This window comes from Macrotis lagotis, chromosome 2 (assembly GCF_037893015.1).
Source record: "Macrotis lagotis isolate mMagLag1 chromosome 2, bilby.v1.9.chrom.fasta, whole genome shotgun sequence".
Taxonomy (NCBI): Eukaryota; Metazoa; Chordata; class Mammalia; order Peramelemorphia; family Peramelidae; genus Macrotis; species Macrotis lagotis.
In genome coordinates, this window is record NC_133659.1 from 27,089,157 (window position 1) to 27,105,507 (window position 16,351).

The window sequence follows — 16,351 nt, forward strand, 5'->3', positions numbered from 1 at the left end:
TGGGCAGGTCAACGAGTCAGCAAGCCTTTAATTAGCATTTAGGATGTGTGGGGCACCCTCTGAACCTTGGGAGCAACAACAACCAAGGCACAACAGGGTCTTGGCTCTCAGTAGCTGTGTACATCCAAGATAGGGAGTAGGAAGAAGAAGTCATCCAAGGGCCTGGGAAGGGAAAAGTGGGGTTGGGGCTGTCTTGAAGAAAGCCCTGAAACCAGAAGGCTGAGATGAGGAGGGAAAACATCCCAGACATGGAGGTAAGCCAAAGCAAAGGCCTGGGGGCGGGAGATGGATCCTAAGTCACTGTGAAGTAGGACGAGACTAGAGAGGTTGGGGGGGGCCAGGATGGAAGGACATGCTTCAGTGTTGACAGTCAGTCCTGGCGGTCTTTGGGAGTCGATGGTGTGGTCAGAGCTGGGCTTTGGTACTGAGTGGAGGTGGTCTGAAGTAGACGCAGATTTGGGGCAGGAAGACCTGTAAATGAGGTTGTGAACTAGTACAGCAGCTGGGGGGGTGGAGGAGGCCATAGGGGCAGAAACAGCCAGCTAGCTGTGTGATCAGATTGGGGGTGGGCCTGGGGGCTGGGGTAGGAGGGACCCTCGGGAGGTAGGAGCACTTCTGTGGGGGCTCCTGTTTTCCTCTGTCTAAAGGAGAGGGTTACTTTGCTGCTCCTTCTGTGTTGCTTGGGACGTGTTGTGACTTTGTGAAGGGAAGCCAGTGTGGGCCCTAAGGTTTGCAGACACCAAGAGTATCCCCAACAGGCCATTCTCATGGCACTTTGCAAACTTGGATGTGTTGTTCCAGTTAGGGATGCAGATTGAATCTTAAGAACAGTAAGCTAATTTCCATTTTGAAAATGACCAACAAAATGACTTTCCATGAGGCTGACCACTGACTTGATGAATTCTCAGTGAGCTCCAGATTGAATACATTACATGCTGAACTATATGTTACCTTTTTTGATGTGACTGATTTTCCTCAAATTGTACATTTTCTTTAAAAGTTGTCAATAGCAGCAAGAACTTCCCCCCACCCCCCACCCAGCCCTTCCTCCAGCAGGTTCATGGGGCTATTTTTATTGGCTCCTTTGCATCTTGGCACTGCAGCATCAGCAGCTTGGCTATTTTCATCCTAGTCATTCTCATTCTTTTGTGGCTGATGTCACAGGCGACCAAGCAGGGGATTGAGCTGGGAGAATTGGAGCAGAACAGGCAGGAGGCCCACCTGGGCCCTGGCCTCCAACCCTCCCTGGGGAGAGGTGGGGTAAGGGCTCAACTGCCGGAGCCCTGAGGGTTAGGAACAGACCCCGGGGAGGAGATTCCCAAGAGGCCAAATTACATTCATAGGAAGATTCTGCCACCACCCATGGTCCATGCCGGTGGTTGCTAAGATAACTTGCCACACACAGATCTGAGCATTGAAATGCAGGCATCTGCTCTCTTTGCCTCATATCAGGATCAGAGAATTTGTCCCAAAATAAGGAGGATTAAAAATAGTTAGAGGATATCATTATGGTGATATTGATTTGGAAGTTCCTTTCCCATGTGGTTGGGCTTCTGAATCATTTTGAAACAAAGTCGAATCTTTTCCTGTTGGCACATAGAGACTGACTTCTCCCAACAGATTTTGATTTTCTGTGACTCCCCAATTTCAGATCTGTGTTCAATAGGTGAAAATCTCATGGGCTTGGATTCGTTAATTAATATTTGAGGAGTGCAGGTGGTGAGGATTCTCTCACTTTCAGAAAAAAAGACTTAAGCGCTAATTGTCATAGGCTTTCATATGATCCCCAGCTAGTCATCAGACTCACTTTCAGCTTTCTTAGCTAATTAGGTTTTTTCCTTCCTTCTACTTGTTCCCGTGAAGTTCTGTAACAGTATGTCACTGAGATGCTTCTCACTGCAGATGCAGCTGCCAGATCAAAGAGGGACACAGCTGAGTGTGAAGAATCTCTGATCCCTGGAGGGGGAGGGGGCTCTGGAGGAATGGGCCCATCTGGCTCGGGCACTTAGTCCATGGACCAGGGATGTTGGAGGGGAGGCCACCATCCCCACGGGCTAATGGGTAGTAGATTCAGCTAGTTATCTGCCACCCACACAAAAGCACCATTTCTCCTGATGAAATGCGCCTATTTATTTCATAAAAAGATTAGATAATTTTTCCAGGTTTAAAGCTATGACCATATTGTAACTGTGTGAAGACAACACAGTCACATCAGACATTTGGAAAACTCTGTGTGTGTATATGCATATTTACGCTTGTGTATATATATTTATGTATCTGCACGCAAATCTATATAGATATGGATATCTTTTGTTTTTACTTTTCCAATATGCCTCAGTATATCCTCCTTCCTAGAGAACAATTCCTTTCATTTTTTAAAAAAATTTTTATTTTCCCCCAGTTACATATAAAAGCAATTTTTGTGCCTTTATTTTTGAAGTTTTGAGTTCTAAATTCTATCCCTCACTTCTCTACTTCCTGAGACAGTAAGCTATCTGATAGAAGTTACCCATGTGCAGTCATGTAAAACATTGTATTTGTCACTTTTGTACAAGAAGACTCAAACAAAAAAAGAAACAAAGAAAGAAAATGAAAAATAGCCTGCTTCAATCTGTATTCCAACAGCTTCAGTCCTTTCTTTGGAGGTAGTTTGCATTTTTCATGATAGGTCCTTTGAGATTGTCTTGAATTACAGTGTTGCCGAGAAGAGCTATGTCAGTCATAGTTGATCTTGCACAGTGTTGCTGTTGGAGTGGACATTGTTCTCCAGGTTCTGTTCACTTCACTTTGCAGCAGTTCATGTGAGTCTTTCCAGGTTTTTCTGAAATCATCCTGCTTGTCATTTCCTCTAGCACAGTAGTAGCCCATCACATTCCCTGGTTGATGGGCCACCCCTCAATTTCCAATTCTTTGCCACACCAAAGAGAGTTGCTGTGAATATTCTTGTACAAGTGTGTCCTTTTCCCTTTTATCTCAGGGGAAAAGCAGTTCATTCTATCTCACAGTACTTTGGAAAAGGTTTGACTCTCTATTTAGCGTCCCATGCCCTGAGAACGTCACTTCTGTCATGAAGGAGGGAGGCGCCTTCCCAGGGGGCAGTCAGTAGGTATTTATTCAACTCTTGGGCTTGTGCAGAGGATCCAGGTACAAAGAAAAATGATCCATTTGGGAAGAGCAGCTGCTTCCTCTTACAATGTGCTGGGGACCCAAAGGAGGGCAGCATCAGTGCCACCTCAAGAAGCTCATAGTCGAAGGAGAAGACATGGGCCAGTACATGTAGGGGAACTAACAGAAGGTCCACTGCAGGAGGCATGTTGAAGGCCAGGCTCAAGCATCATCAGTTAGGAGCATTCATTCTGATTTATTGTTCTCTCTGTTCCCATCGCCATTCTCACTGTATATGTGGTTTTCCTCCTCATACTTAATGCATTTTGCATCAATCTCCAGAAGTCTTTTCCCTGCTTCTCAGTCAGTGTTCATGATGTCTCTTGTTGGTTAGAATATGCCACTGTGGGGTGGCTAGGTAGCTCAGTGGATAGAGTACCTGCCCTGGAGTCAGGAGTCCCTGGGTTCAAATCCGGTCTCAGACACGTAATAACTTCCTGACTGTGTGGCCTTGGGCAAGCCACTTAACCCCATTTGCCTTGGGGGAAAAAAAAAGCACACGCCACTGTGTTCTGACACTGCAGTTTTGTTTGACCATTCCCCAGTTGTTGTGGGGGCAAACCTGGGCAAGTCTCTCCATCTTGTTTGCCTCAGATGTAAAATGAGCCCAACAAGCTAAAGTTGGAGGCTATTTCTGGCCTTTCTGTTTTTGTGAGGCAATGATAAATATCAAACACATTATTTTAAAATGTAAGGACCATTAGTAGCTTGAGGCCCCTCCTAGAACCTTAAGGACCATCAGGAGCCACCCTCCATTCTGCAAATGAGGGAGATGAGGCCTAGGGGAGGAGATGTGACATGTGGTGTATCAGACTTGGGCTTAGCTCCCAGATCTCCTGACTATCCTCAGTGCCCTTTCCTTCTGCTTCCCTTATCATGGCCAAAGAATCCGTTGCCAACTGGCCAGCTCCTTCATGATGTGCAGCCAGCAGCACAATAGTCTGGAAGATCTGAGTTCAAATTTACCCCTCTCTCTGATTCCTCAACTGTAAAATGAGTTTGATAACAGTAGCATCTATCTCCTAGGTTCACTGTGAGCATCCAATGACATGTTCTTGTAAAGAACTTAATGCAGTGCTAAGCTCATCATCAGTGCTCACACAATACTTGTTTCCCTCCCTCTCTGTGTCCTTGGCCACTTTGGTCCATTTACACAGTCAAGAGAGATGGGGAAATGGAGAAAGGAGGTCTTCATGTTGGGCGGGCCTTATCATACAGGAGCCAGAGTCAGACTAGAGGGGTAGAGAGGCCCTCCACTCTTCTCTCCATCTCAAGACAGCGGCTGCCACTGCCACTATCCCTGAAGTGCATAAAGTCACAAAAAGACAGATTCATTCTTGATACTTGTACCCCAGAGCCTAGCATAGAGCAGGGTGCTTCATACATTCTCTTGGTCATTAATTGAGTTTCAGAACTATAGATAGGGTCTCCATTTTACAGAAAATTGAAGGCTTAGTGTCTGAGGCAGGAATGTTGTTACTTTGCCAATCTAGTTTTCATAGGAAATGTCAAAAGTTGTTGGTTGTCGAAGGTTCCAGAAAAAAAAAATAGTATCAGGAATCAGTGATGAGGTAGGAATATACTCAATAGATTCTAGAAGCAGGACATTGAACAGATGGTGCCAGGTCTCCCTTCTGGGAGCTGTCCCTTGTTTTCCTGCTCCTTTAGAGAGGCTCCTCTCATGGGCCATCCTCTGAAGGTCTTCCTCTGGATCTTGGAATCTTTCCTAGATATCATTTCCCACCCCTACCAACTGCTACCCCTTATTCTGTGACTGGCTCCCTTTCTTCTCTGCTTACCAGTCCCTGATGCCAGTTCTCACCTTGTTGGTCCCCTGCCATTATCTTTTGGGTATCTGGGATTCTGATTTCTCTCAAGATCATCACATGCTAGGCTGTCGAGCCCTAGGGATTATAAGGATGGATTTGTAAGTCAGAAAGGAACTAGGCGGTCATTATCAGCTCTTGGTCCAACAAATTGTCCATCTGGAGGACCTCTCAAGATAGGGCTGACCATGATAGCCACCTGACTAACTGGTTCACATGTGTTCTTCATTCACCTGCCATAGAGTTGATCATTGACATGCGGGGAAACAAAGTGGATGAAGAATACATTGATGTTATATTGAAGCCTGTGAAGTCAAAAAAGACTTCTAGATTATCTAGACCAGCCTGACTTTTTCATTTCAGGAAGCAGCCTCAGCCTCCCAAAAGCCAAGTGGTTGTCTAGCACCTAGCCTTGTTTTAGAGTCTTTTGATAACTTTTAGATACACGTTTTGAACTTCATCATTTTATAAATATTGTATATGTATCAGTAGTGGATGAAATTAAAGCATCAGAATTTGTGAAACCATTTCCTAGATTAGAAGGTCTTCACTTGGCATGTGTATCGTGGGCCCCTTGAGCAGCTAGTCTAGGGAAGCATAGGGTCTCCATCTCAGAGTCATGTTCATTAATATATAACATTTGTAGGATTATAAAGAAAACCATTTAGAGCAACATATATAGTTGTCCAGATAATTTTCCAAGAGTTCATTGATCACTGGTTATGAACCCAAGAGGGCTTATTACTTGAAGCCATCAGTTCTGGATTATTTAAATTGAAATGAGATACTTTTATTTCCTTTTTAAGTATGTTCTGGCTTCGGCCAATGGAGAGATTAGCAATTCAGAGGAGGTAACATTTGGAAGACGCCTTGAAGGTGTCTGTGCTTTAGGCCCCTGCTCAAGTCTCACTCCATTGTCCTGTGGTGGCATGGAGGTGACACTGGGTTCTGTATGACCCAGTTGGTGGAACTGGCTCTGACATGTCCATCTGGACTGCAAAGCCTCAAATGCCATCACACCAAGGAGTGGCAATGGGGAAGGATTTCACAGCCTTTGCAACCTACAGAGCACTGATATGGCATCCTCAAAGATTGGTGATCCCACAGGATCACCACAGCAGCAAGCTCCCAGCTCCTCAGATGCAAAATGTGTTTGCTGCCCCCCCCTCCCAGAAGCCCAGTGATCCTTTCAGCCCTCTGTGTGCCCCACCACCCAGCCCTGAGCTGGTTTGGCTGCAGGGGATGGGGGAGGAGGGGATGTTGCCTGCCGAGGAGAGGAGTGAAGTGCAGAATCCACTGGGTGCCATAGCCCTGCTCATCCTCAGCATCATTTAGAGGAGCCAGGGCCCTCTTGCTGGGAGGTCTTCCACTACAGGATGGCAAGAGCCTGTGTTTTCTTTTGCTTTAGGACCTTCAAGATGAAGTCAAGAAGGAAAGTTCCAATTTACAAAAGCTGCAGGTCCAGAAACAGGAAGTGCAGGAGATCCTGAACGGGCTTGACGAGCAGAAGGCCACTTTGGAGGAGCAGCTGAATGTTGTCAGGCAGCAGTGCGCCCACGAGGCCCACCTGGTGAGAGCAGCCCAGCCCCCCTCCTGCCCCCCACCTCCAAGGACTGGAGAGGTCACTCCTGCAGGAATGCTGGGGGGGGGTGAGAACCCCAAAGCAAGTGTGTCTTCATGACTGAAAACCCTGGGGTACACAGCCCCTGCAGCACCCCTCTCCTCATTCAGGATCTTGATTAACATCATTGCTGTTTTATGAGCCTCAAGTTTTAACAAAGCTGGTAGGGGAGTGAGTAGACCTGAGTTCAAATCCAGCCTCACTCACTTCTTAGCTGCATGATCCTGGTCAAGTCTTCACCTCTGTCTGCCTCAGTTTGCTATAACAGAACTTACTTGCTGGGGCTGTTGTGGGGAAATGAGATGCTATTTGTAAAGTTCTTAGCACAATAAATAATTACTTCTTTCTCTCTTTCTTCCCTCCCTCCTTCCTTCCCTCACCCCAACCTCCAGATTTCCTCCCTGAAAGCTGAGTTAACAAGCCAGGAATCTCAGATCTCCACTTATGAAGAGGAGCTGACCAAGGCCCGGGAGGAGCTGAGCCGCCTGCAGCGCGAGACGGCCGAGCTGGAGGAGAGCGTGGAGGCAGGCAAGGCCCAGCTGGGCCCCCTGCAGCAGCACCTGCAGGAGTCCCAGCAGGACGTCAGCTTGGTAAGGCTCGGACGGGAGAGGCTCCCCACTTCTGGGGTTGATTTGTGAGTCATAGAGGTGACCATCCACACAGGTCAGGCCTGGCCAATGACCAGACCATCGTCTACACAGGTCTTCACAAAGCAGAGGCAGAATTGTGTCAGGTCACTCGAAGGACCTTGTGGTCAAAGCAGTCCCCAAGCTCAGGGCTGTGAGGCAGGGCTGAGGAAGGAGGGTATTTCAGGCGGGAGAGGTAAACTGGGCAGAGCAGGGGGAGAGAAAGGCTGGCTGCAGGGGGCTGAGTGGAGCGGCATCAGAATCCTGCTCTGGATCATGTCTTGCCCCCAACCTCAGTCTGCATTCAGACCTGGGCAGCCATGGGACCAGCGGCTCCTCCCCCTTTCCAGAAAGTGGGACTAGAAACAGTGAATGTATCTGGGTTGAGCGTGGTGAAGTCATGTCTGTAAATTAGGAGTCTGATGACTGACTTTCCAGAGGTTCCAAGTCGGCAACGCCCTCCAGAGCAAGGGGTTCCCATGGTCCTTGGGTGGGGCGCAGGGCATGTCACAGTGTCAGGCCTTGGGCAACTGAGCTGTGGTACTTGTGCTCTGCCCTCTATTTAGAAGGACTGTGAGGGAAGCCTGAGACCAGGTGGTGAAGCAACCTGGCCACATGGTCATCTCAGAGACAAACCCTCTAAAGGGACTTTAGTGTGAGCCGGCATTTCTGCAGCATCTCGGCTCTGGGAGCCAAGTATTGGGAGGGTCATTCATCTCTCTGGGTGAGGAAATTGTGGCTCAGGCGGTTCCTCCAGCTGGCTCCCCAGTTTCGCTGCTGAGCAGCAGCAATAGGGGCGGTGGCAGGGGGTGTGTTTTCATTAGTGTCCATCTCTCCTCATTGTGAGCCAGGCTCCTCCTCAAAGAGTGTCAGGGGTCTCTGGGGGAAATTGGGCCAGGGCCACGTAGCCATCGATGATGCCCAACTGGCAGACAAAAGGGTTTATTGGGCTAGATCTAAGACTTTATCTTCATGTGTCCAGACTAGGGAGAGATGGCATGGTTAACCAGTATTTTTTCTAAAAAAAAGATCTAGGGGTTTTCATGGACCACAAGCGCAGTGCAAGTCAGCAGGGTCCTGTGACTCTTCAGGTACTCAGACAGCTGCCATCTTCCTTCAGGTCCTCATTGGCTCTATATTAATCCAGTGGAGAAGTATTCAAAGCAATAATGGAAAACTAAGGCAGGAAATCGGTTTTCCTTCCATAACTGAGATGGTCAGTCAAGTGTAGCGTTCTTCAACAAGCATTTATTCAGAACCATCTCAGTTATCCAGCACCTGTTTATTATGGCAGACCTGGTGCTAGGCAACCCAGTGAAATCCTCCCTGCCCCTGAGGAGCTTTCCAGAGAGCCCAGGAGAGGCAGGTTCAGAATGGGGGAGAATGATGCCAGGTAGCTGCGGAAAAGTCCTCAGCAGGTGCAAAAGGCCAGCTTCAGTGTTGTGGGCCAGGGTCCCTGGCCCCTTGGGCACATAAGCCCGTGGGAGCCTGGCTGACCCGGGAGGGCTTGGGGTTGCCCCAGTGAATAGAGGGCCTACCCTGCCAAAAAGGCAGCTCTTCTCTTTAGCCATGCAGGGGAGTGGCATCTCTGGCTAGAGACACTCTCACGGAGCTTGTCTTCGTTCTTCTTGCTCCTTTGCTGCCATTCTCAGTGCCTGGAAGTCCAGACTCCAGGACTCTTGAGGCCAGGCCTGACGAGCTGGTGGGGCTTTTGGGAAGGGCTCTTCTCTCTATGACCCAGTACCTTAGGGCCTTTCTTCTTCCTGTGTCCAGTTGCAAGTCCGACTGACCGAGATGAGAGAGCTCGACCATGCCAGCAGCCAGGAGAGTTGGCCCAGAAGCCCCCAGGGCAGCCTGGTCAACGGCACCGCCGAGTACTATAGCCTCAGCAACAGCAGCAGTGAGATGGCCAACCTCCACGAGCAGTCAGACACCCCAAGTACCCTGGAGACAGAGCCGGTGGTCCAGGAGTCTCCGGTGAGCTGCCTCTCCCAGACTCCCTCGTTCATATGGTGCCAAGGCCAGCTCAGTGTAGTGAGAGGAATCTACCTAGGTCCAAGAAAGTCACTGCTGGGTTCCTTAGGTTTACTCAGAGATGCAGGGGGTCCACCTGCCTTTTTTTGGGCACCTACCTCATCTTCCTCACTCTAATGTGTCTCCAAAGCATTTTACCTCAAGTCCCATTTGGACTTTGCCCCAGGAAGGAAACAAGGCAGGCGTACAAGCCCCACTTTGCAGAGGAGAAATCAAGACCCCAAAGCTTGCCTCTCAAAGCATATGGTTTCCTGGGGCCCTCCTCTTGGGGACTTGTTATTCTGTTGGAACTGATGATGCCTGCAAAGGTGGCAGCAGCCCCCTCAGGAATGGAGGCTGTTGGGGGGAGCCTCAGCAGGAGGAGAAAGAATGACGTAATGTCGCTGGGGTGCCCTCCAGCAAGTGGCCATAGAAGGGATGATCGAGGATGCAGGAAGGAGAGCTGGTTAAAGCTTCCATCGATGGGAGCAGCCACAGAACTCAGGGAGGCTTTAGTCCAGCCTTCCCTCTGGCCTTCCTCCAGGCCCAGGGAACTTGGGCCCTTGATCAGAGGCACCCAGCACATCTGTGGTAGGGCTGAAGCCCAGAGGGTTTCATCTGTTCCACACAGCCCCGCACCTCACAGATAAGGAAACAGAGCAGGGAAGGGGGCTGGCATGACAGCACTTAGGCCTGTTACACCAGTGAGAACAGGGGTGAGAGTGCAGCGTTCCTGCCCCAGGCTCCTGCTCCTCCCTCTCATATCAGCCTCCTTTTTTTCAAGCAGTCCATGTTCGTTTTTGGATCTTGTTTAGGTCAGAAGCAGTCCTGAAGTTCCTTCCTCAGAGGTGGCTGATGAGAAGGAAGGGGTGACTCCTGCAGTACCTGAAAAAGTGAGTGTGGGTCTCACATTACAGCAGGCAAAGCAAGATTCTGAATGGGGATGGGCTCCTCACTCAGCCCCCCCAGGGGTCCCAGGCTCTGGCTGCCCTAGGGGCTGCCCAACTGCAGCTGCAACTGGCCAAGGGCACATGCCCCTCTCACCCCCAGAACACAATCTCGGCCCCCAGGTCCGACTCTGTGTGGTGCCTTCCCAACCCATAAGGTCTTTGACCTTCCTTGAGACCCCCAGATTCTCAGCAGGTGACAAAATCAGACCCCTTCTGTGTTCCTGAATAACAGACCTATCGTAATGTGATTGTGATTTTAATTACCTTCATGCCAATCGGAATATGTTTGGTTTCCTTTCAAATACTTTTGAATATTTTCTAGGAAGATTTCTTTAATTTAGACTCAAGCTCCTTGTCTGATACTGCCGTGGAACCAAACCTTGACTTCTTCCAGTCAGACCCTTTTGTTGGTCGTAAGTAGCTTCTTTTTTGTTGGGGGCTGAGTCCCAGGCAAAAGTTAGTCACTGGCCTGAATGACTGGGGTGATTGTACCCCATTGGTGCCCTCTAGTAAAACTGAAAAAAAAAAGCAGCATCTGGGTGCTGGGGCACCAAGGGGAAGAACCAGCCCCCAGGATCAGGAGAAACACAGACTCCTGGGGGCTCTGGAGGGGCTGCAGATCCAGACTGATTGGGTGGCCTCATTCGATGGCCTGTTTTTTTTTTGTTGGGAAAAGGAAAGCTCAAGGGGCAGCATGCAACAACATTTTGATGGCTACCTTTTTACTTTTGCCTCTAGGGGACCCTTTCAAGGATGATCCTTTTGGGAAAATAGGTCAGTACATTTGAAATTCCCCTTGATGTCAGTCAGTCTTCAGTTGTGGGGTAGAGTGTGTGTGCACACTGAGAGGTTGGGGGGCGGGGAACTCAGTGGGTTCCTCTTCCTTACTGTTTTATACTGGCATAGATTAAACTGTTGCTGCCCTTTCCTTTGGGCACAGATGGGTGGCTTCCAGTCAGTTTCCTAATTTAACAGTCAGCCTTTCCTTGAAAATAACCTTCATTCTCTAGAATTCTGACTAGACTAGCATGGCTGCTCCATGTCAAGGATAAGCTGAGAGACCTTCAGAAGTTCCGCTCTTACTGGGCCTTAATAGTCTGGAGGGAAAGCAATGGTTAAGATGCCTAATGATTAGTAGAAAGAGATGTGTTAAGTAAGACCAAAAGAATGAAAGTTAGGGCAGGAAAGTGCTGATGAGGCTACCAGAGGAAAGTTTTAAATATTTTATGTCTGATCTTAACCAAAATCTTCTGAATTAGAATAGATTTCTCTTGGCATAGCAGTGATATGAATGAATATGATGGAGAGGGGAGGGGAAAGTCACTTTAAAAGCTCTCCTCAGCTTAAGCCTCACATTTGCTCAGTTTTGGAGAGTCAGAGTTTTCTTTCCTACAGAAAGATGTCTGCTCCAGTTGACATGACCTCATGAGGTCCAGGCCTAAACTCAGAGCAGAACTCTTCTTTTTTATTTTTATTTTTTTTAGGTTTTTAGGCAAACAGGGTCAAGTGGCTTGCCCAAGGCCACACAGCTAGTTAATTATTAAGTGTCTGAGGCCGGATTTGAACCCAGGTACTCCTGACTACAGGGCCGGTGCTTTATCCACTACACCTAGCCGCCCCCAGAACTCTTCTTTAGCTCTCTTTGGGCCTCCAGTGTTAGGAGAGACCCATGAGCAAGTGAGAGGAGCAGGAGCTCCATTGAGGTCCGACTTTGACCATCCCCAACATTTTTTTATGAAACAGTTTATCAAATGACCAAGGACACCGTCAAAGATGGAGTAGAGCTCCTGTGACTGCTCCAGTCAGGTGGGAGATGCCGTCCTGTTTGAGATGGGCTCCCTGAAATCAACTGGGAGGAGATTTCATTGCCTAGCAACCCCACTCACATTGCGTCCTCTGGTTTGATTTTCTTAGATCCATTTGGAGGTGACCCCTTCAAAGGGTCAGACCCATTTGCAGCCGACTGTTTCTTCAAGCCATCCATGACGGATCTTTTTGCTTCCTCGGATCTTGACCCCTTCTCTGCAGCCAGCAGTGGCAGTGACCCCTCGGTAAATGGGAGGCAAGGGATGGAGATGAGAGCCTGGTCCATTGGATAGATTGTCTGTGTCTTACTGGGCTTCCCCACCCAGCCTGCTCCAGGCGCTGAGGGAAGTTCCCACATGGGAGATGTTCAGACCTTCAGTACCAGAGCAGCACTGGTAGAGTGGATACCCCCACTCCCCTGAAAGCTACTTCCCAAAGGCTGATCAGTGCCTCTTCCCAACTCTGTTTCTCTGCTGCCCCATCTCCCTAGCAGGGCCTATAACTCTAGATTAGCTTTCATGACACTGTCAGTTTTAAAAGAACCAATTTGGCTAGATCTGGAGAGAACCCCCCAGAGCATGACTGTGGACTAAAGACCTTCTCAACCCCCTAAGAAACTGCCACCTGTGGCAACACTGAAGAGGAAAGTCAGTGCTCTTCTAATCCCAGTTGATGTGGTATGTGTGCCCATTGAATACCACTGGAATACCAATCTATAGTACTATCCAGTGATGCCAGTGTTGGCATTTGAACTGGACTTAAAATCAATTATTAACTGCATTTGGTCAATTTGGTGAGGACAAAGGAAGAGAAAATTGCTTGATCTGGTTGGTTGTTTTCATTCAGTCTTCTTCTTAAAGAGTCATTTTTCAGAAGTCCTAACTTGATAGAATCACTTCTTCCATATTGCCCTAAAGCTGGAGGTGGCATCTGGGATGTGCTTTCAGACTTGGGGAAGTTCCAGTCTGCCATCCTTGGCAAGACAACATGTTGTAAATGTGACTCTTGTATTGTGTTCAGTTCTGAGCACCATGGTTTCAGTGGGACCTTGACGAGCTCGATTACAGTCAGAGCAGGGGGTGGGACTGAAAGATGCCACAAGAGGAAGAGTGGGCAGAACTGGGGGCAGAAGGGCTGTTGAGAGGAAGAGGGCCTCCTCTGTTGGCCCTAAGCGAATGGTGGGGGTAGGTGGATGGAAGTTACAGGGAAACAGGCTGGCTCGTTTCACATGGAAAATGTCCTGACAATAAGGTTTGTCCTTAATTGGAAAGGGATCTCTTCTAAGTTCCCCATCCCTGAAGGCGTTTAAGCAGAGGCTGCATCCACTTCAGTTGAACAAACACGCATGACTCTCTTGTGTGCAGAACACCAAAGACAATCCAGGATGTTGATGTGGGGATTGTTCCAAGGCTAGCTTTTAATGAAGAGAAACAGATTTGAAATGCTTGGATGAAGTGAATGATGTCTCACAGGTCCCTTTTTATCCTTGGAAAACATTTAATTGAATCTTGGAGCAGGAAGGGTGCTTTCTTCGAGCATCTATCCAAAGTCCCCTCCATGGCATTCCCCAAAAGTGGCAGTGCCGCCTTCCCTTATCAAGAGAAGGGATAGGATTGGGGTGATAACTCTGCCTCTTTCTGGGCTCCAGAGAAAGGAATGTTCTAGAAATCTCTACTGAAGCAGCCCTCTCTGTGACACAACCTCTGAGTGCTAGGAGGGGCTAGAGATCCTAGGGCTCTGGAATCTCTTCATCATCTTCCCAATCCTTGGGGGTTTCTTGTCCAAGTCCTTGTGTCTTGTGTCTAATGATTGTGCCCTCTGCTGTCCCTCTGCTCAGCCATGCTCTAGCTCCATGACTGCCCCCCCTTCTCTGTCCTCCTACTTGTGCAGTGCAAGGTGGCGCATGTATGCCAGCCATGCCCTTTTGGCCTAAGTGAGCTAGATTCACTCAGTGGTGCTGCTTCTGTCCCACAGGACCATGCAGAACAGAATGATTTCTTCTTGCACAAAGCAACCCTTGGGACATGTGAAGGCAGCATGGCCACCTATCCCACTCTTTTCCTGTTCCTCACCCTTGTAGCACAATGACTGGTACTCTCTAATGGAATGACCAGTGAGAGCCAGACACCACAGCTCGAGTTTGGAATGGAAGCCAAGCCTTGGCAAATGGTGGAAAAGGCAGCCCTTGAGGGTTGGCATTGTCCTGAACCTGCTCAGCAGGGGCAAGGAGGGAGCCTTGTGGAGCTGCTCTGACCTGGGCTTGGCTGGGTCTGCCTTTCTAGAAGGGACCCTGCGGGAAACGTCCTCAGTCCTTCTTATCTGCTAGTTGTCCACACGCACCAGTGCCTTTTAATCCTCTCATCTGCTTGGCCTCCAAATAAGGACCCCTTTGGTGGACTTCCTGTGGTAAAGGGCCGGGGTGCCTCTGCCAGGCTGGAAACAGACCCAGGAGATCAGAAAGTTCACATCAGAGCCCACCCTGCAAAAATCCCCATAGCATTCTGAGAGAGGTAGTGCCAGCCAGTGGTGTCCTAACGGGTGGCCAGGATTAGTTTTGCTGTAGTGTGTCCCTAAATTGGGCATTTCTCAGCTGTTACTGAACAATTCAGATTTATGAGACTGCTACACTCAACTCTGGGGGTAAATAGAGGCAGGGGGTATGACTGAGGAATGTCTGCTTCTTTGTCTAGCTCGAATAGGATTGTGACTGTGGGCAGAAAGCATGGCAGTGGCTCTGCTGGTCAGGAAAGTAGTAGCCCTTGCCAATAACTGACACCAGCCTCAGGCACTTAATAAATGGGCATCAACTGACCCTCCCCTTTGCCCTCCAGCCCAGGCTTTGGAGACCACCTTTCTAAACTGGTTTTCATACTGAATTTCTGCCTTCTGTCCTCTCAGGAGGGAGAGCCTGGTGAGGCTTGAGTTGGAGAGCCATTTTATCTCTGGAGACTAGGATGGGATGTGAGGGGATGCCCTCATGTGGTGAGCTCTGCCAGGAGAAGCTGCACATCCTTAGCTCTGTCCTGTGCCCCCTTAGCAGATGTATTGGCTCTCTGTCACAAGTCCCCAGTGGAGATGCCTCTTCTCTCAGCCAGGTCTACTCCAGGGGATAGGAGGCCCTGGCAGTCAGAGGTTGGGGGACCCTGGCAGAAGCCAGGTTGCATCTTTGAAAAGTTTTTTCTCTCACTCAAGATTTTCTGTTACTTTATCAGATTGAGACTCTGAAGGACAACGACCCTTTTGCCCCTGGTGGAACAGTTGTTGCTGCAGCAAGTGATCCAGGTAAAAAACAAACAAATTAGAAAGCTTCTGATTCCTTTACTGAACTTACGCCAATCTGCAAAACAAAAATTAGTCTTTTGGGGTTTTTTTCCTCATAAGCACAGATGCTAATATTGCCTGACACCTTCAGGAGGTTTTCTGTTTTGGGGGCCCCTGAAATCACTTGAGTCTATTGTCATGCCATGGTGTTTACAGTGTGACCTCAGTGCAAGCCTGGAGCCCTGGGTGGGGCCTGAGGGAGACCTAAGGATGCCTGCCTGGGCCAGCCTCCCATGTAGAGAGGAGGACCTCATCATTCACAGTTATACAGCATTTAAGGTTTACAAGATGATTTTCTCACAGCAGCCTTGTGAAGCAGGCTGGATAGTTAGTTATATGGTTATGTGTGTGTTTTTTAAAAAAACGGAACATCCATCATAGTATCCTTGCAGTCACTGAGAAAATTTGATCAGAGAGATTAGGGAACCTGCCAGTGGTCACGCAGCCGTGGATGTGAGCTGGAGTCCAAACCCAGACGTCGTGACAGTGATGACTGTAGGACCTGGTATTTGTGAAGATAAGATGGTAGAAGAATGGAGAAAGCAATGCTATTTATGCTTGGTGTTACTCAATTTAGTCTTGAATTTGGATCGGTTTATTTGTTTATCTTTAAATTGGATTTTTTAAAAATTGGAGGATGAGTTATTTTATATTAGGCAGTATGGAAGAGAAGGGAGTGGGAGGGACCTGGGGCGGGATTCCTCATTTGTGAATATTAGTGAAAGAGAAACTTAACGGGGAGGTGAAGGCTGACTTTTCCCCATGAGTCCATTGCAGCTCTGATAGTCCATGTTCATAGGACCATAGGTTAAGAGCTGAGACAGTCTGCAGGGTCCACCGAGGCCCCCCCCCCCCATCCCACCCCTATTTTACAGATGAGAAAACTAAGGCACAGAGAAGATAACAGATTTGCATAGTAAGTGTCTAAAGTAGGATTTGAATTTGAGGCTTCCTGGCTGGTACAGAAAGTTTAAACCAATAGGAATTTGAGTACCATGAATGAAAACTGATGATGCCTTATTC

General features: G+C 48.5%; 1 protein-coding gene across 5 annotated transcripts in view; it reads left to right on the forward strand.

The window, feature by feature from the left end:
- EPS15 (epidermal growth factor receptor pathway substrate 15) overlaps positions 1-16,351 on the forward strand; it is a 116,422-nt gene that overhangs the window by 91,405 nt on the left and 8,666 nt on the right. For all 5 annotated transcript variants that reach the window (XM_074221470.1, XM_074221473.1, XM_074221471.1 and 2 more), the window contains exons 14-21: positions 6,400-6,561; positions 7,005-7,202; positions 9,012-9,215; positions 10,067-10,144; positions 10,524-10,614; positions 10,940-10,975; positions 12,116-12,252; positions 15,220-15,289. In XM_074221470.1, coding sequence (XP_074077571.1) covers positions 6,400-6,561; positions 7,005-7,202; positions 9,012-9,215; positions 10,067-10,144; positions 10,524-10,614; positions 10,940-10,975; positions 12,116-12,252; positions 15,220-15,289 — 976 coding nt within the window. The remainder of the gene's footprint in view (positions 1-6,399; positions 6,562-7,004; positions 7,203-9,011; positions 9,216-10,066; positions 10,145-10,523; positions 10,615-10,939; positions 10,976-12,115; positions 12,253-15,219; positions 15,290-16,351) is intronic.